At 41.8% G+C, this 20,386-nt stretch overlaps 1 protein-coding gene across 1 annotated transcript in view; it reads left to right on the top strand.

Moving 5' to 3' along the window:
* Nucleotides 1-19,910, top strand: part of MINDY4 (MINDY lysine 48 deubiquitinase 4) — a 68,141-nt gene extending 48,231 nt beyond the window's left edge. Inside the window, exons 15-18 of the mRNA XM_050316111.1 lie at nt 30-191; nt 9,459-9,639; nt 13,913-13,985; nt 18,739-19,910. Coding sequence (XP_050172068.1) covers nt 30-191; nt 9,459-9,639; nt 13,913-13,985; nt 18,739-18,787 — 465 coding nt within the window. The 3' untranslated portion in view covers nt 18,788-19,910. The remainder of the gene's footprint in view (nt 1-29; nt 192-9,458; nt 9,640-13,912; nt 13,986-18,738) is intronic.
* The last annotated feature ends 476 nt before the right edge of the window (nt 19,911-20,386 follow it).

Here is a 20,386-nt window from a genome sequence, read left to right on the forward strand (position 1 = left end):
TGTTTTGTTTTTAAACATGCCACAAACAGGAATTGGTGAACCTGCTTTTGACTGGCCAAGCTGTGTCCAATGTTTTCAACAACGTGATAGAGCTGGACTCTGGGAATGGGAACATCACCATTTTGAAAGGCATCACCAGCCGCAGCGACATCGGTTTGCTGTCTCTCTTCGAGCACTACGATGTCTGTCAGGTATTTCCTTTCTCTGGCTTTAATTAAAAAGAAAACATCTACATGTAAAATTAGTTTGGGGTGAATACAGCAGCAGAGAAATGATGGGCTTGGTTCAGTTGCTCTGCTCCGTGCTGGAGGGATAGTGGTATTGTGTGAGCAGTAAAAAAAATTATGGAAATTAAAATAGCTGTTAATGCAGTGGGATTGTTCCCTTCAACATGCTTTTGAAATTAGTGTTTTAATTGTATTCATCATGAGAATTTAAAGATAGATTAAAAATTTCAAAGAAGTGACAGCCATTAGTTTACCTCTGGGCAAACTTCTGTAAGGATTTCACTGGTTTTCCATCTGCAGTGCTGGGGAGATAGACATCTTTCCTAAAGACATGTTCTATCTTAAACAGACAGTCTTGTGTTTAGTTCAAGAATATTATTTGAAATTCTCTTGCCTGGGTTGGATGCCAGATTGGATACTCACAGCAGTCTCATCTGGATTTGCAGTCAGCACCTCTGTAGAAATTTGAAAGTGATTGCCAGAGAAATTGTTTGTACTGATCCAGTATAAATGTGTGACTGAAAAGAAAGCCTGGTTTGAACCTTTTCCCAGCTACATTTTCCTACTACTGGCAAATTATAACTTTTGTTATTTTTAATTAAGACAATCATTTACATTATTCATATTATAAAAGGCTTGAATTTAGCCAAGCAATTATATCAGTGTATCCAAATCAGATGAATTCAGAACAGAGTGGGCTAAAAATAAATAAGCATCTGTGTCTAGTTCACGCTTCTTTTTCTTTTCTATAAACAATGTAACATTTAAAACCTCAAAAAATGGTTCTGCACCGCTGTAGCATTTTTTTCCATTCTCTAGTGAGGAAAATGACTTGGGAGCAGCAAAATGGTAAGTGAGGTCAGTGCAGGTAAGAGCTATTTCTTTCCCACCTGCCCTCTAAAAATAAAGTAAGTTACTCAGGGAATCAGACACCATTTTCCACTTACTCTGCAAATTATATGGTAGAGGGGATCTGTTTCTACTACTGTGCCCTTGCCTGGGAGCTGGACTCATGAGCAGGGATCTGTTTTTCCAGTGAAAACTCTTAATCAGTTACAGAAACTCCAGTAGACGTAGTTTCCTTTTTTTTTAGAGTCTACACTAGCTGGGCATCTGCTGCAAAATGTCTTGCTTTTTATTAAGAACATCTGGGAGTTCTCTGCATTTCAGTTCAGATGCAATGTCTGCTCAGGACTAGAACAAAAGTCACATTCTGGTGGACTTTGGCCTCAAATCGAGGTGTCTCCACTGTGGCTTCAGCACGAAGGGCCAGATTCTGCTTTCTGTTACAGTGTTTGGAGCAATTTAGGAAAAATAAATGTCACTGGTAGTTTGCAGGAGTGGAACTGAGAATAGAATTTTCAAACTGACTCTTTTCTTCCTCTCAGTAAGTGGGTTCAGCATCCAATTACAGTGTGGCCCGTGAGGCTGGGAACTGACACCAGTCATGGAAAAGGACTGTCATTTTTGGTTGGTTTTATTTTTTTTTTTTTTTCCAGCAGTAAGAAAATCCTGAGCGTGCTATATGGTGAATCATAGACATCGGAGTCAGAAAACTCCCTTTAGGTCATATCCAGCCAACCTCCCAGGGGATAATTCCGGATATTTTTATGTCCTGTCATATAGCATGGTTTCTTTTCAAAATCTGTGTCCCTGAAGTTCCTGTCTCTTTGTTCAGATGGCCATTCTTTGGTTGATTTTAGTGCATCTAACTGTGATCTTTACCTTTCCTCTCCTACTCCTCTACTTTAAAATATAAAAGTACAAATACAGGTTTGTGGGTACTTGTGAGTTTGGAGATTTTAACATCTACTACACAACCCGTGTTTGCATACACTAGTGTTAAACCTGACTCTTCATTCACTTAGTTTCCTCTGATTATAGTTTTTCTTCTAGTCCAACCTGCCCCCTGAACAATTCCTCCCCATCCGCTGGACGTTTGCAGCTGATGTAACAGTTCCTCCCTTTTTCATCAGTGCATCCTGTCCAAAGCTTGTTTTTACTGCTCTGCTCAAGACTTGTTCCAACTTACCAACACATTTAGGAAGAGAGATTCAAGATTCCAGGCTGGATGCTGAAAATCCACGTGGAGAGAAAGATTTCTATACCACTTTATCTCCCTTGTCTGACACGTGGAGTGTTTGTGTGTAACCCACAGTTCCCTTGGCATGTGAGCTGAAAATACCATGAGGGCATGTGAACTCAATTAATCCCCCTGTCAAACTTCAACAGTAGCAAATGAAAACAAAATGATCCCTTCCTTTCTCTCCTGGAGAATCCCACTGTTCCCCATGCATTAATCTCTCCCAGTGGGTCATGCTGAGCGTGTTATCTCTGCTGATTGGAAAAATGTGTGCTCCATGTAATTTGTCTGGAACTGTTAGTGTCTGATCATCACTCTCAGCCCTGACATATCACCACACTCAGAAGAGCTTTCTGCAGTGTAATTGCTTGTTGCAAATTGTTTCCCAGTGACAGATGGATCCATTCCATCCATTTCATGTGCAAACATTTAGTTCCGTAGTGAGATTCCCTATTTTAATGCACAAAAAGCTAAAAGCCCAATTCTGTTACTTTTCAGTAGCCAAGTTACACATTTTTGGATTTTTCTTTCTTTGTGCTAAGCCCATATTTAAGCAGTATTAATTCCATATGATCATACACATTTGACTTAGAAGCCTAAATTGAGATTTTAGGTTTTCTGGGATTTATTTAGAGCTCTTAAAGCAACAGAAACGTTTCCAAAAACTGGTCAATCCACAGAAAATTGGTGGAGGTTACCTCTGTTTGCTGAGCTGCAGGACAGAGCAGTCCAGTGAAGTCTCAGGGAAGCTGAGTGGTTTCTCAGCAGGGACAAGACCTCAGAGAAGGGGATGAGGAACAGGATTGGGCAGGGCCAATTATAGCAGTCCTGGGTGAGAAAGTCCCTGCATTTGGGTCAGAGCCTTTGACCTAAATGCCACATTAAAATTGCAGGTGGAAAGACTTAGGATGATGAAGTTCTTTTTTCCAGAATCTCTCCTGATGGTAAAAATAGAAACAGGTGCTCTTCATCTTCATGGCAGGTCATTTAAAAGACTTACAGTGACAAAGGGAAAAATAATCTGCATTCTCAGGTGATAATTTTAAAAGATACTACTATTATTATTATTAAAACTTTCTTACTTCAATAACATTAATAACCCATCAATAAATACCACTGTGCTGATTAATATTAATAATTATGATAAAAACAACAATATATAGCATTTATGTGTCATTTCCTATTAAAAGATCTGTGCTTTCCAAGAGTGCCAAGTGTCTTTAGCATTTTACAGAGAGGGTTAACAGATGAATATAAGTCAAAGTGCTTGTCCCAGTAAGTCTCCCAGTAAGCTCGTGGCTGAACTGGGATGAACACAGGTCTGAATCCCTCGTTCTGAAGGCAGTATGGTAGTGGCTGATGAATTTGCTCATCCATCTGAAGTGTTTTGAAACCACTTTAGTTATGTGCTGGTATATGTGAAGCAATGGAAGTGCTCAAGGTTAATTGTCCCTTTTGAACCTTCACTCTGATCTTTGTTTTCACTGATTCCCTCCTGCTTTAACCTGTCCTGTTGCAGTAGTTAAACCTCCTGCCCTGTGACCTCCCAAACTCTCCCTGCTCTGATTCCTTACAGTGTCCCAGGCACTCCCTGAGCTCTCAGCCTTTCGAGAGACTGCTGCTTTTCAGTTTTTGCGTTTCTGAAAACGAAGAGAGGACACTGACAAAGAAGTTACGCTCATTTCCCCCCTCTTTCTTTTCAAAGAGTAACAGAAATAAACAGAATTTATTCATTAAAGTTCCACAGATGGGAAACATTATCTCTGGTCCTTTTGATGAGACCAGCACACTCTGTGCTATGACAGGACCTACTGGAATTATTAAATTCAGCACACATGCTCTGTGCTCTGGCACCTCACTGGTTTATTTGCCCTGTGGAACATCCTTCCTGTACCCTTCTTCCCTGGGAAATATGTCTCCTAAACAACCCCTTTTATCCATCAGAGGGACTGGACTCAAGCCCGGGGTTGTGGAGTGGGGAGGTTTAGAAAGAGGGTTTTAACCACCTCGTTGGAGAAACCAGCAACAAAAATAAGCAAGTGCAAAATGGAAACTTGATGGTTGGGTTTAATTTTCCATTTATTTTTCAGGAATAGGGGTAGATATCGTGCCCTGTAGATGCTTTCAGCAAGGGATGCTGCTATTTATGTGAGGCATTTGTGTCACTGGGGGCAAAACCATGTGATGCATTCAGATTTAACTGAAACGAGGCTGACAAAGCACTGGCCTTTGAAAAAGCGTGTTCTTCACTCCCTGTTTTTACATCTCCCTTTTTAGTCTGGAACTGAAATGTTCTTTAATGAAGTCCTGTTGTCCTCCCAAGTTATGGACAGTTGTTTTCCCTGTGGTTAGGGTATTGGCATTGCTTTCTCCTCAACATCCTTCCAAATAAAACAGAGTCTCAGAGCTTTGCTTTGAGACAATAAGAATACCAAAGCTCACATGTTTAGAAGAGCCCTGCATGCTTTGCAAACGGACAAAACAGAAAATGAGAAGTCAAATATTTTCCACATGTCTCTCTAGATTATAAATACCTGCATTTGGATGTGGATTTGTGCCATCTCGCTTTAGGTCCTTTGTAGGCTGAGAATGTTTCAGGTCAGAGTGCAGCCAACTCCCTTCATCACAGATGAACAGGGGAATGCCAGAATTTCTGACAATGCCCATCTCTTCCTTGCTAAATTTTACAGACAGCCAAAGCCTAAGGGCCAACCTAAGTTAGAGGGCCTAGAAATAGATGCAGAAGAGTTAAGTGAAGTGAAATCTTGACCTGTCCTTGTCATTGCAGTGATGTGACTTAGTGCAGGGAATTAGAAACCCCTTCATGTGCAGCGAGGAGATGGCAAAGTGCTGAAATCTGAGTGAGGGTCTGAACCTCCCTGGCGATTTATTCACTTGTTGGGACATACCAGAAGAGCAGCAGAGTGGGACAAGGGTAAAGACAAGATCCAGAGGCTCTCTGGCATCCTGACATCTATTTTCCTTGCCACATCTGCTGTCTTTTATACTGTGGCAGCATAAGGGAAATTAAGCCATAAGCCAGTGCTTTCCAGGAGTCTTTGGTTTGGGAGTCCTAGGACTGAACACACACCTCTTTCTATTCTTCATTATTAATGTTGCCCTTTTATCCCTCCCCATTCCATTATCAGAAACATTCCCTTTTCTGCAACAAAAAGGTTCCAAAGCTGCAGAGAATTTGTCTAGGGCTCTTAGGTAGCCGTAGTGTTTGCTACTATTTTATAACTATATGGCTAAAAACTCTTCAATTTCTGTCTCACCTGGCAGAGCCATTTAATTCTACATACTCTGAATGTCAGATCGTGAACATTAATGTTATTTTTCTTAATCTAATTGAAATCAAGTACCTGTCAATGGCAGTAATTTTGCCCTCACAGTGTCCTTTAACTATCTGCAGATATAACAGGAATGTGGCTGACCCTGGTGTTTCAGTAGTGCTGGTGGAAGAGGTGACCTGAGGATTCCTGCTCACCCAAGGGCTATTGCAAAGATATCTGCTTTTACACCATTGACACTTCAGTCTTAACGCCATTGGAACATTGTTTGATATTAATTCAGTAAAGGTCATTGCAGTTGTGGGGGAAAAACACTGGCAGAACAAACAATAGGCTGTTTCTTGTAACTCTGAAAGCTGGGTGTAATTATCCTTTTGTCTATCAATCCTATTGGATTCAGTCCAACCAACAATTACTCAGTTTGACAAGAACCCAGTAGAATCACTCCAGTCTATGATTACTTTGTAAAATAAGTGTCTATACCAGTTGTATTCAGGCAAACAGACATTCTGAATATAACAATCAGAACAGCTATAATTTTAATTAGAAAATAAAAAGTGAAGTCCAACAAGCAAGGAGGGGAAATTACAGGAAGTGATAAAACTCCCAGAGAAAAATGCCATCACATCAGTCTTATCCAGTGATCCCCCTTGGTTTTGATATCATATTCTCTTGTTTGCTTCTCTTAGAACTCCCATGGCAAAAGGCAGCCTGGTTCAATGAGCAAATAAAAGCTGAATGGTGAAGTACCATCCACCCATTCTGGCAGAGATGTTGGAATAATTCTCCAGTGATAAATACTCGTGTGTAGATTTAATATTTTTGTGTGTAGATTTAATTTCACCACTGTGAGAATACACTCTAAAATCAGCCGTGGAAAAAGACGGCCCTTAGTGTTGAAAATGAGCCCTTTGAAGGTGCTTGCTTTTGAAAAATTGACATTTTCCGAAGATCAGAATGGTGTCCCTGACATTTATGAGCATTCTTAAGGGGTTTGTAAGGGGGAGTTAATCTGATGAGGGAGCTGGGATTACTCAGTTAAGGAGGGACCTTATCACTCTCTAGAACTCCCTGAAAGGAGGTTGTAGTGAACTCGAACTCATCCTCTGCTCCCAGGCTACAAGTGACAGGATGAGAGGAAATGGCTTCAAGCTGTGCCAAGGGAGGTTCAGGATGGACATCAGGAGGAATTTCTTCACTGAAAGGTTGGTTAAGCACTGGGAGGGGCTGCACAGGGAGGTGGTGGAGTCACCATCCCTGGAGGTGTCCAAGAAACAACTGGACATGGCACTTAGTTCTGTGATTTAGTTGACAAGGTTGTGTTCAGGTGAAGGTTGGACTCGCTGATCCTGGAGGTCTTTTCCAGCCTGAATGCTTCCACAGTTCTGTCATTCCAGTCCACTCAACAGCTGCTGTTTGAAGAAGCAGCCAAAGGAATCCTCACAATGATGCCTGTCCTCACTTTGTCAGTAACATGGTTCCATGTTATATATTGTAGAAAAAAAATCTAGACATGTTTTGCAGCTGGATGTTAAAGCCAGCAGCTAACCCTCAGCTAATGCAGGTGATGCAGCCCAAATGAAGACTCCTCCCTTCTTAGGGGACAGGAGGATTTGAGCTACAGCTTTAGATTCCTTTTTGTCTCAAAGTTCATGCCCTCACTGCTCTCTGCAAGGATTGGAATTGAAAACTGTTCATAGTTGGAGAATCTTCCTACAGCCCTCCATCATCTGCACAGTTTGTCCTGACTCTGGTGGGACGGTTCGTGGGAGTGAGAACTGCAGTGGATGTGGCTCTGAAAGTTCTGTACTCTTTAATCTTATTTTGTCAAACGTTGTTTGATGGAGCTGGGAAGTCACTTTTGCAGACATATGGGGGAGACTGGCTGTTCTTTTTGGCTTTGGCTTATCTGCACATTAAAATGTGCATCTTTGTGAGACCGAATCTTTTCATCCGTGTCCCTCTAATTTGCCATCTTTTGTTGCATCTGCGTATTTCCCTTCTTGATGACTCCTGTTAGCGGTACTATTGTAAACTTGTTAAAAATGTCTTTACTTTTAAGCCAAGAATTTACATAAAAAACAAAACTGTTGCATAAAAGGCTGTTTTAAATAGATTTTTAGCAGAGTAATGAGTCAGAGAACAGTTACTCAATTAGCTGGAGGCTTGTTGTCTAACATGAGGAGAAATTCTCAGGAGGGAAGCAGTTGGATTTGCGCTCCTGTAACTCTTCAGATACAAATTCTAAATATCAATCATGATAAAAGCACACTTTATCATTTAGGGTGCTGTTTAGAGTTTTAATTACAACAGAATATATGTTGACTTCTGCTTTTTGGCAACATATTAGATGACATTTGCACCTGTGCCCAAGAGGAAGAACTGAGGGTTGCACTGTAGAATATCCACAAATCTATGTCTAGAAAACATGTATAAGAATTTTTCTGTTAAAAGCCCCCCAGTTTCCAGCAAAGATACAAAACCCAACAATTCAGTGGGGGGAAAAACCAGTATTATTCAGAACCTTAGAATACAGATTTCAATGACAGGAATATAGCTGATAGTAAATACCTCTTGTGGCTGAGTATTAAAATCCTAGCTGGAAGAAATAAAGTTTCTTTGCTTCACCGAGCAATCTAATGATTAATTTTGCTCTCTTATTTACTCTGATGGAGCTAATATCTTTAATTGCTACTGCAGCTTTACAGCAGCAGCTTGCAGTAGTAGATGGATGGCATCTGTCTGAAAACACATTAATATGAGGGGAAGAAAATCCTGCAAGATATTCACTGACCTCGGGGATGCAGGAAATTCCATGACTCGTTTTAAATCAGCATATATTGAGTTTCAAAAGTAACAGCAGTGGTATCCTAGCTCTGGGAGGTGACCAACGCTTCCACTTCATCCTGTTTGTTTCCCATAGTGTGTGTGTGTCGGTGTCCAAGTGTTTCAGATGAATTCCTGAGCCCTCTGTGCTCCCAGGAACGGTGCAAATGTTCCCACCAGGATTGCCACGCTCAGGTTGTGCCATGCCAACCCTTGGCTTTCCTACTGCAGTGCTGTTGGAATCCCATTCCCTCACTGATTAGAGATTAAATCTCTTAATTATTCGAGTTTAAAACATCTGTGAATGAGCATGAAAATCATTTACATGTAATTTCATACAGAATATTCAGAGTATTTATAAATACGCTTCCAACTGTCAGAAGGAGGGCAAAGCCTTTGTAAAGGCTTTGGTTAAAGAAATCATTGTGTTTTTCAGGTGACAGGATTTCATTGTTAAGAATAACAAAGCAAAACAAGTGTTTCTGTTACTGGTTTCTTCTAATAGCTGAAAATCTTCTTTATTTCTGGACTGTGAAGCTAAAAGAAGATGGTAAAGTGAAAGGAATGTATTATACTCTTAATTCAAGGAGAGATTTTGGGTTCAGCTGAGTTGCCCACACAGGGGTTCTCATGTTATCTGAGATCCTATTAGTCTCTTGCCTGGCTTCCAGCTACTGTTGCATGAGAGCAGAATCTCCCACTCTGTTGCATTCCTGACCTGAACTCACTGTGGTTTTACAGCTATTGCAGAGGACAGGGTTCCTTTTGGTTCTGATCATCTGGGATTTGATATTTCTGCTGTCAGGGCACTACAGCTGGATGTCATTACCTGCCTCTGATTGAAAGCCAAATATTTGCTTTATATCTTCCCTGATTTACTGAAGGTGTCCTCATCAAGACTCTGTAATGAGCCTTCATTAAAGTTTGTAGACCATAATAAATAAGTGATCTCCTGAATTCCATGTTTTCCACAATGAATGTTTCTCCCCCTGCCCCTCGTGACCTTCTGATGTTTTTTATATCTTTTAGGTTGGTTGCTACTTGAAGACCCCCAAGTACCCAATTTGGTTGGTGTGCAGTGAGAGCCACTTCAGTGTGCTTTTCTGCCTGGAAAAGGATTTACTCAGTGACTGGAAAACGGGCAGGAGATTTGACCTTTACTACTACGATGGTTTGGCCAACCAGGACGAGGAGATCCGGCTAACAGTTGGTATGTGCAGCCCAGTCACTCTGCACCTCAGCTCTGGGGGTGGCAGCAGCATCAGCACAGGAAGAAGAGCCCAGTAATACAGGCAGTGATGGTCACAGGCATTAAATACTGTGTGCCTGTTTCCTAATTTGCATAATTAGCGGTGGTGGTTAATTGGAAATCAGGTTTCGCAAGGAGGTTTTGAGGATAAGCTGCTGAAAGGGTTAAAAGTGAGTAAATGTCACTTCATACACACTGTGTATAAATCAGTGGCACTGATTTCCACGGATCAGGTTGTGATCTGGCCTGTTCATACTTCCAGGGCCGTATTTAAACCATATTTAACTACTCCCATTCTCCTTCACATCATCTCACATCATTTTTACAAGCAGGAAATGCAAGTTTTCTCTTCCTCAACCCTCCATGCCAGTAGGAAAATGAGCAGAAATCCTTGATGATGCCAGTAATCTGCTACAAAAAAATCTCCTACCTGCTTATAAACCTACCTGCAAAACACAAGCCTGCAAAAGATCTTCCAGTTTGTTACACTCCTTGTTTCAGGAAACCATGCCAAATTATCCAGCTGCTTTTACAGTAACTACACACTTCTCCAACTGGAAGGCATCTGGATAAGGATCCAGATCCTTAGAAAGCACCTACTTACTACCATATCAAGACATTCTTGACCACTACATTTTTATTTGCTAATAATATCTTACTTATCTTCTGTTTTCTTTCCTTCGATATATTTATACAATCTAATCTTTGATTCTGTGATAATCAAATTCCTTCTCAATCTTAAGGAGCCACTCTGTTGTAGTCTGCTCCTTAAAAATAAGTTATCTCTGTTCCTTAATTGCACCAATATCCATGTTCTTGGACAGAATGGGTAATATTTGGGTGGTTTATGTTCTGCTTGAATCAAGTGGTGCTGGGGGCTTCAGCATCTCACAAGATTTGAGAGTGAATTCAGTCATCATTCTGCCTGTTTTTTATCCTCTTACTTTAATTAAAATCCCTGCCATTCTATTGTAGGCATCACATTGTATATTATCTCAAAACATGCTTAAACTTTTACAGGGCTTTAGTTGCCAACTGGTTCCCACATGGTCTCTCCCAGATAAAAATGACATGGAAAGTTCAGCATAGGACTACAAACACATTTTTTTCTGTTGTGTTGCACCATGTAACATGTGGTTCAAACCAGGAGTCCTTATCTGTCTTTCCATCATTAATACATCAGGAATGTTTCCAAAATCCAGAGCTGCCAGGTGCTCTAAGATCCCTGGATGAGAAATCGCTCAGAGCATGTATAAATGTTTCTCTTTACTGTTCAACCTGTCGTGGTGTATCTGTGTGTGTCTCCTCAAAGCCTAAATGTGCATGGAGAGATAGAAATCTCTTTTGTTGTGGCTGTAGCCTCTTCCAGGGATGTGTCCTAGTAAATCCTCTGTTATCTATGACATTCTGCAGAAGGCAGTAAAATGCAAATATTTTTCATCATTCCAGGGAAGCCCTGTCCTAGTTCTGGCTGTGCAATAATCCTCTGCTAGGGTCTGGAGAAAAATGAAATTAACTTCACATCTGAGAGGTAATTCTGGTCCTGCATCTCAACCATGCACACAGGACCAGATGGAAGTATCAGATTGCTGAGAATATTACTGGTATTCCCCTGGTGGAAATGCCAACAGGAGGTGGTGGTTTAGCAGTGTTACCTGGAGGTAGAGTGTGAGGGGCAGGGTGCTGGTCAGCAAAGCTGTTTGCTTTTCAAAAAGCAAGAGGGTAAATTCCTTAAAATGAGAATCTCGGTTGTAATTAGGAAGATTAAAATCCAGGTCACATTTTAGGAAACACTGGGCAAGAAAGATAGATAGAAAGATAGAATGGAAAAGAGTAGAATTTTGAGAGTAATAGCGATGGCCACTTTATATTGAGAATTTGTCCTGCTTGTCACCCCCGTAACTATTTGCCAAAACGTAGACAAGAAATCATAGAATGGTTTGGGTGAGAAGAGATTTTAAAGATCATCTAGTTCCAACCCCCCTGCTGTGGGCAGGGACTCCATCCACTTGACACAAAATTCCTGCCAGTATAAAACACCTGCTAATGAATTCAACAATCCTAAAGGGATGAAGGTTCTTTGATCCTTTCTATTGGGATAGAAATTTCTGATAAGCAGAGAAGGAAAAGAAGACACTGAATAATATAACTAAATTCCCCAGAAGATTTTTCCAGAATCACAGACACCATCCTCAGTCCCTTTCCAGATCCCTTGGAAGTCAGCACAAGCAGTGAAGTCTGTGGTGGTGCTCAGTTTCTCTCTACCTTTAGCTTAGAATGTAAGTGGAGATAAAAGAGATTATATTCACATCCTTCTAGCTGTTGATGGAAGAGTGTAACTTCAATATTGCTTGCTCTGAATGAGTTGTATGAAACACTTTAACACACAGTTTGATAGTTAATTAACTTTGCTAAGTGTTCCTTGCCTACTCCTGTAAGATATACCTTTAGTGATATTTATTTTTTTTTTCCTATCCCTGTGTGTGAAAAATCTCCATTCAGACCTCTTGGTTGGAGGAATTCAAAGCTGAAAATGCTGAAAATCACCATTCCTGGAAGATTTCAAAAACCGTGGTGGCACTTGAGGACATGGCTTAGTGGTGAGCAAGGTGGTGGTGCTGGGTTGACAGTTGGACTTGATGATCTTAGAGCTTCCAGCCTCAAGAATTCTATGATTCTATATTATGAACTCTTCAGCATTAGGATAAAAGAGGCTCTTTTAGACTTTAAAGATTCCTGTGTACCTCAGAGTTCCTGGGGAAGCATTTTATACACTTTTAAATATTGTCCATTTCCTATTCCAGCCCTTACAGTCATTCAGAGTTCTCTGCATGTATTTATGCTGATCAGATCAACACACAGGGGAGATCCAGGTTCTCTCTATGACATGAGAAAGCCAGATCTATCTGAGACTGGCAGCTGGGAATGTAAGAACGATTCCCTCCCATCCTGTCTGCATCAGTCTCACTGAGGCAGACCCAAATCCTGCACCCTGTCTTGGCATCACTCATTGCTTGCAACCAATCCACTGGCTGGATGACAGAAAGAGGACAAGAAAGAGAAAAAAAAAAATAATAACCTGCTGCAGTTTAAATGTTTTACTCCAAAACAGGAAACAGCTGAGCAGACTGACATCCAAGCTGGTTGCAGGATGTTTTGTCCCTGGGAAGTTCAGCGACTACTTTCACTGTTGACAGATCTCCTGTCTGAGACAGTGACCTCTCTGTTTTCCCCTGAACAGTGGGATTCCTCTCCGTCCCTAAGGAATGCTCACAGCCTGGGGCAGCTCTCTGATATCCAACTCAACCTCCTCTTCTCCTGGCTGTGCATTGATTGCTAAGTAGTCAAGGGACAATCTTCTTTTCCAGGAGTCTTAAACCAGCTGGGCCTGGACTTGGGCTTTGCTCTTCAAGTGAAGCACTACCACTGTTCGTGGTGTTTGAGTAACAGCAATTACTTCCTTAGTAATTACAACATCATGTTGTGAAATAAAGGCCTCACGACAGCCCTCATTTTGTGATCCGTGGTTTTCCTTGAAACCCTCTCTGTGTTAGTGAACTAACCTGGGTCAGGGCACGTGGTTTGGTGGCGGGTGTGTCAGTGCTGGGTTGATGGTTGGACTCTCAGTGATCTGAGGGGTCTCTTCCAGCCTTCATGATTCTGTGGTTCAGTGAGTCTGAACACTGTCCCACCATCATCCTGACTGTTCAGTAGCCAGCACAGTTCTGGGCAAGTTTCTGGCCCAGAACAACTAATGCTGGGCACAATAAATGTATTTAAATGTATTTCCCAAAAAACGTAGCTCCCATGAGCCTCAGTTGTTGTATCTACTCTGAGTGTTCCCAGCCCTGTCTGTGGCCACTCTTTTTAGGTCATAGAATTGTAGAAGGGTTTGGTTTGGAAGGAACCTTAAAGATCATCTCACTCCAAACCCCCTGCCATGGGCAGAGACACCTTCCACTAGACCAGTTTGCTCCAAGCCCCATCCAGCCTGGCCTTGGACACTTCCAGGGATGAGTCACCCATCCAGGTTGTGTGAATGAGGGCAGGAGATGGTATTGAAGTGACAGCAGTGCTCACCCTCCAGGGTATTTCAGTCCAGAGTGGGCTGGGAGATGTGCAGTGTGAGTGATAATCCACGTCTTCCATGTGGGGAGTTCCTGTGAGCCATTGTGGGATCCTGTGTGAGTAGAAGTGATCCCAGCCACTGACAATGTCTGTTATGTCTCTGCAGATACAACTCAGGTGTGCACTGAAGACAAAGAAAATGATCTCACTCCTCCACTTGAGCATTGTATTAGGACAAAGTAAGTGAAATGACAAGTTTTCATACAGATAATATTGTCATTGATACAGAAAATGCACATAAGGCTGGAGCATAGTGAAAATATTGGTGCAAGTAAAGTTGATAAAAATTACTGCTTAAAAATCAGAAAGGATCTGAACAGGCCAGGCTGTGATAATAGTGACACATTTGGTTGTGTGTTATTGTAGTTAACATTGACCTGGCAAAGGTGTTCACTTCATTCTTAGAGGAACTTTCATGACTTCACCAAGAACTGACTGAACCAGATTCGGTTTGAGAGCACAACTTGATTTCAGGATATCTAAATTTAGATTCCTAAGAGTGGTTGATCCCTGTTAGTGAGGTATAATGAGAAAAGGAGAGAGTTTACTCCATTTTCATCAGTCTTTTCTGAAAAGTGTAGTTGCAGTGGGGGACTTGGGTATCCTTTTCAAGGCATGAAGCCCTTTGCTCAACAATCTCATTTTCTCCAAGAGTCTGTGGGCAGCAGAGAGTTTGTCAAGACCATAAAACTCTTGTGTTTTGTGCAATCATTCTTGACAGCTCTTAGCTCATATTCTCTCCCTAAATACAAGGCTAGTTCCTGTCCTGTTAGGATTCTCATGGCCATTTTGAGGTTTATATGATATTAAATGATGGGCTTTTAAGCAACTTATCCAAGTCATACTGAGGTTAATGGGAACATTTTCAGCTTAGTGAGGCATGAAAGAAGCAAAATGGATAAATTTAACTGGGTAGAAAAATCAGCTTTATATCAACTCCAGCATGGCTTTGAAAGTTACTGTCTGGATGTCTTTGGAGCAAGAAGTAAAAGCGTCATTGTCAAAGACCATGACATTCGTTAAATCAGCAAGCCAAGCTTCAGATTTCTCTTGTAATTTCCCTACTCTCTTTGCCACAATTTGTTCTGTAAAAAAAAACCACTCCAAAACATCAAAAAATAAATAAATAAGGTCAAGGGCTGCCAAACAATGTGTTGGTGAAGGGCTGCCATTATTGGGCTACAGGAAGGCAGAAGAGGCATCCTGAAAGGTGACAGCAGTGACATCAGTCCAGGCTCCCTGCACATACAGATTTTATTGATTCCTCTCTTCCAGTAACACATAAGCACGACTCCAAACTAGAATAAATAATGTGTAACCTCAGAACCCCCCACAGGGGGAATAATGCATGCAGCTACTTAAAGTTGCTCCCAGAATATCTTCCATTCCTGGCATTGTATCAAAGTTACACAGTGTTTGTAGTGCTGGTGTTTGTTTGTTTTAAGCTCCCTGCTTTAATCTACTGGAGAAGTAAATTAGCAGCAAATTCCAGTGTCAGTTTGTTTTGTTTGTACCATTCTCAGGACTGTCTGATTTACCCTGATTGTTCTGGCTCCTTGTTTTCAGTGCTCTCCATTTGCTTTGGGCCTATTTATCTAAGGGTGGCCTTGCTGCAAAAGGTTTCTCATGTTAAATTTTTCCTTTTTTGTTTTAAGAACTTTCTCTTCCAACTATGAAACAGCATATAAGGAAAAGTAAAAACAAACCCAACTAACCAATATTTTAACAAATTGGGATATAAAAAAAAGGAATGCTTCCTATCATAAAACCATGGAAAACACTCCTAAACTAATTTTCAGTAAAGCAAGCAGAGAGCTGTTACTCATTTTGATGAAGTATTCATGATGAAGCTCCTTATCCAACTTTTCTCGTCAAAAAATGTAGGATAATTTCTCAGGCAGAGTGGAGAATTTGGCAGCCTGCACAATCAGAACTGAGAATATTAACTGTTGTTGATTGGGATTATTGCTGATTGGGGTTTTTTCCTTTCATTCACGTGCCTCAGTTCTGTTTTAATTCATGACAATCCCATTATTCACCTCAACACTTGAGCACCACTGTCCTGTAACACACTGAGTTCTCTGCCCAACTCTCTGCTGTTTGTTCTCTTATCCTCTCCCTGCATATGTAATATAGACTGTTTCTGTATTTAGAGGTTTATTATTATTTTTATTATCAGAAGAGAAAGGTTGTTTTGCTTCTGCAGGAGGAGGAGGAGGCTCATGTTTTCAGTCTATAAAATGTCAGAAGAGTGAGGTTTGAGTTTAAAGCAGGTAACACTTGAGGTGGCTGGAATGACCAGTCACCAACAGGTATCACTTTAACCTGCAGACTCACAAAAAAAAAGGGTCAGGACAAGCAGAAGTGCTTTTATTGTGGCTCCCAGCCCCAGCCATCTGTGGAAGCAGTCAGATTCTGAGCGAGGGATGTCTGGAATGTGCATCCCTGGGTTGTTTTGGAGATGCCGTGCAGACGTCTTATCCTGCTCTTCCCTGAAGAACTCTCTTATATCACAGCCCTGATCCTCGGCATCCCTCTGCACTGGAGGAAATAACATCTGTTAGCTCTGCCTGAGGGGAATAAAACTGGGATCTGATATTGCAGTCTGAATTCAGAGGTGTGTTTTGTTAACCCTCTGCCATCGGTCTGTGCTGGTGGGGCTGTGTGTGATGCTTCAGTGCATCTGTGTGGCTTTGAAGTGAGACAACCATTGGGAATTTAATGGAGAAGAGGAGAACATGGGCATTTCATCCTGAATTACTGATGTGCTCTAAAACAATACCAAATTATTAGTTCAGGAGATACTCACTGAATGTTATTCCAGACTGAGCATTGTTCGGGGCCTGAACCGGTTCCTCTTCGGTTCCTGTTAACTCCATGACCCCTGGGTGAGGTTGTAGTTGAACCAGACTGGTCAAATGTAGTTTTAGTTTTGCTAATCTGATAAATTATGATTGAATCAGCAGCTAGAAAATGCCTTGCATTGGAATTACTTTGTGGCAGGATAGTGTGGGGAGGTGATCCCCCTGCACTGTCTGGGCAGTTTTGTTTCTGTCTGTGAATGAAAGACTTGGTTAGCATCTGTGAGTGAGATCCCCACTGTTTGACACCTCTTCTTGTGCACATTCAATAGGGGAAAGAGCTTTTGTACCCATGCCCATGGGAGCAAACAGCCAAAGGCTGCTTTTCATTCTAAAAAATGGTTTGAAAATAAACCCAGGAGATAAGGTTTGTTCTGTAAGTTGCCTTCAGCCCTGATTCAAAATATAATATTCTGTTTAAGCTCCTTATTGAAAGCCTGCTTTAAAAAAGGCCAGTTCCTCACTGCAGAGTGATTAAAAGCATCTTTAGCAACAGCAAAAATGGTGTCACACTATGAGTATTTCCAGAGTACAGTGTAGTCCCAGAGCAGGTTTAATTCAGTGTCTTTTGGCCTCTGTGAGGTCTCTGTGGATCCCTCTCAAAGCTCTAATCACCCTGGTGAGGTAGAAGGTTGCACTTTGGAAAGATTGTACACAAAGATGAGGGATGATTTGTGTTATTACCTGAAAAATCCAATGGAGGCAGAAGGTGGCAATTGTACTTTCCACTTGCATTGGGTCACTTTGGAGGTGATGCTCTGAAGAGCTGTCACCACCAGCAAATGCCAGGTCGAATATCCTCAGCTAGAACATATTCTGCTCTTAGCTGGAGATGTGAGACCTCTCTACTGTATGTTCCTGCTAATTTCCCTAATGGGAAACAGTCTTTCTGCTTTTTCTATTTTTTTAATTTTTATTTTCTCAGCAAAGTGAAAAACGCAGAGGGAAAAATTTCACAACAGCCCCTCAGATGGTCACTTCCTTTGAGACACCGCTCTGAATGCCTCACGGATTCAGCTTTTGGTTTTGTTTTACACTTAATTGACTTGCTCAGCAAAAGGCCTGAGCTGCCATACCCTTGCTGACACATCCTGTCCTCGGTGACAGGAGGAATGTGGCACTCTGGCAACTCACCGTGGCCTCCACCCCCTCCCCAGTGCCTCACCACTGTGAACACCCCCCCTAGAAAGATTTTCAAAACAGACACAAACACTCAACACTGGGAATGTAATAGTTTTGTTCCCAGAAAGCTTGGGCCATGACCTTGCAAATGAGAAATGCCCCAGACAAGGGTGAATTCGTGCCATGAGGGGCTCTGACTGTACAGGCAGTTGACTCAGTGCAGTGGGACTGGAGAGCATCATCCTGCTTTGACCAAGTCTGGGTTCAGATCTTTTGTCTTCTGCTGTGACCTGAAGACACACTTAGTGACAAATTCAGGGTTGATACCCCCTTTGCATAGTCCTGAAGCCACGCTGGGCTTTGGCAGCCAGTGCAGAGCCAGGAATTAAAAACATGGAATGGTTTTGTGCATGTTCGTGTGGACTCACCTGGAAATGTTCAACTCCAGTGTTATTCTGAAGAGGGAATAAGGGCAGAGAGAGGCAGAACCTCAACACAGGAAAAGCAAAACATCACCATTAAAATGAGGCATTGGGTGCTCTGAAGGAACCAAGGTGAGGAGCAAAGATAAATTAAGTGGTCTGGGCACAGGGTCTCTGAGTCAGAGCATTCCTGATCAGAGCCCTGCTGAAGAGGAGGGTGCAAATTGCCTGTTAACAGCTGAGACTGAGTGTTCTGGTCATATGGGGTTAGTTCTTTTACCCTTCTTGGGTATTCCCTGTAGTCTTTGCAACATGAAGGTCCTTGTTCTGAATCAGCTGCTGCTGAGGACTCTCTGTTGGGGGTACAACCACCTCACTTCTGTTCTTTCCCTTTGAGCTGTGGTTCGTTATCCCAGACAAGTCCATCCCAACCCCTCTGAGGTTTTCTGGGTGGTCGAGGGGTGTGGGTTTGCCTCTCCAAGGACCCGATTGACTGATGGGTGTCAAATGATTGCTCTCATTTCTAGGTGGCAAGGAGCTGTCATCGACTGGAATGGCACGGAACCGATCTTGTGACTGACCCGACCTGCGCTTTATTTGCCAGGACGAGAAGGAAATGACTGGATTAGCACATCCCTATTCCCACCAGTAAAGGAAACAGGAGAAGAGCTGGGTAGTGTATGCTGAGGAAGAATGACATGGTTTGCAGGCTGGGGGAGTTTCACCTCAATCACCTCGTGCTTGAGATATTTTGCGTAAAACATAAACAAAACTTACGTAAATCCCTTGTCACTGCCTTCAGCATAAAACTTCTGAGGGCAGGCTGAGTTCCCACCACCAAACCAAGGTTACAGATGAAGCAGTGAAGTCGTCAACGTCCCCTTGAGGTCTCTTTCTGGATCCACTCTGTATCCTGCAATTGTTTGAAAGCATCTGATGAAAGATGCTGAACGCAGATTTCTCTCTCTGGGCATGCCTTCCCTGTACTGCCTTGTTCTTCTCCAGCAAAACTCCAGTGCCAGTATAAAACATCATCCAAGAAAAATATATTCACTTCCTTACCTGGTATTATAGGCACTCAATAGATTGGTGACCAGATAAAGCCTGACCTATACAAAGTTCTTGTTGTGTCATAAATTTGCAGTAAGGATTGTGGTTTTGTGTTACCAGGATAATAGCACTAGTACATTCTTACTGCTGGGTGCAGTTGGTGTGTAACAGTGCCTCGTGCTGATATAGCTCATTTTTCTTCCTGGATAACAGCCAGCTGTATCAGTATCTTTGCATTCATACTGTTACTTATACTCCCAAGTTACAGATTAGATCTGTGGTTTGATTCTTCAGAATTACAAAAAAAAAAAAACAAACACAAAAACAGAAGAGTTGTTAGGTTTGAGATTTAAATGGTGCCTATCTGAGATAGAAACCAGTTTTCATGATTGAATAGAGTGCACGTACTGGAATGAGGTACTGTGGAGATGTATCGTGAGGTACTGAAGCAGCACTTTGTGTTCTGAAATTAATTCTGTAAGTGACATGTTTTAGCAGCACTTGACCAAAATTGGAACAAGGTACCATACTGAAGATTGGAAAAAAAATGCCTTGGAAAAAAGGCAGATAAATGGTCTTTCCAGAATTATTCCTCTCTCTTGAGAGTGAATATTTCATGAGAGTTTAATAAAGAACTTTTACTTTCTGACGTTTATCATAGCACCTTCTTCCTAACCGGTGTGCAAGCTCCTCTGAGGCCTGATAAACTCATGGAAAATCAATTTCCAACAGAAATTCAAAGTCCTGCTGTGTGTGGTGTGGAGAAACCGAAACGACTATGCACATAAGGATCTTGGGAAATTAGCACTTGAATTAGATTTGAAAACCAACTTGAATATGAGCCAATGTACCAGAAGGGTTTAGATAGTCTTTGGATGAGCATCTGTCTCCCCCTTTGCTCCTCATTCAGATCAAATATCTCTATCATAAATCAAGGGATGGTTTAGGTTGGAAGGGACCTTAAAGATCATCATCCAGTTCCCACCCCCTCCCATGGGCAGGGACACCTTCCTGGCCCAGGTTGCTCCAAGCCCCGTCCAGTCTGGTCTTGGACACTTTAAGGGATGGGGCAGCCACAGCTTCTGTTGCCTCAGCACAGAATTTCTTCCAAATATCTGTACTAAA

This window comes from Myiozetetes cayanensis, unplaced genomic scaffold (assembly GCF_022539395.1).
Source record: "Myiozetetes cayanensis isolate MyiCay16 unplaced genomic scaffold, myiCay2020 scf1, whole genome shotgun sequence".
Taxonomy (NCBI): domain Eukaryota; kingdom Metazoa; phylum Chordata; class Aves; order Passeriformes; family Tyrannidae; genus Myiozetetes; species Myiozetetes cayanensis.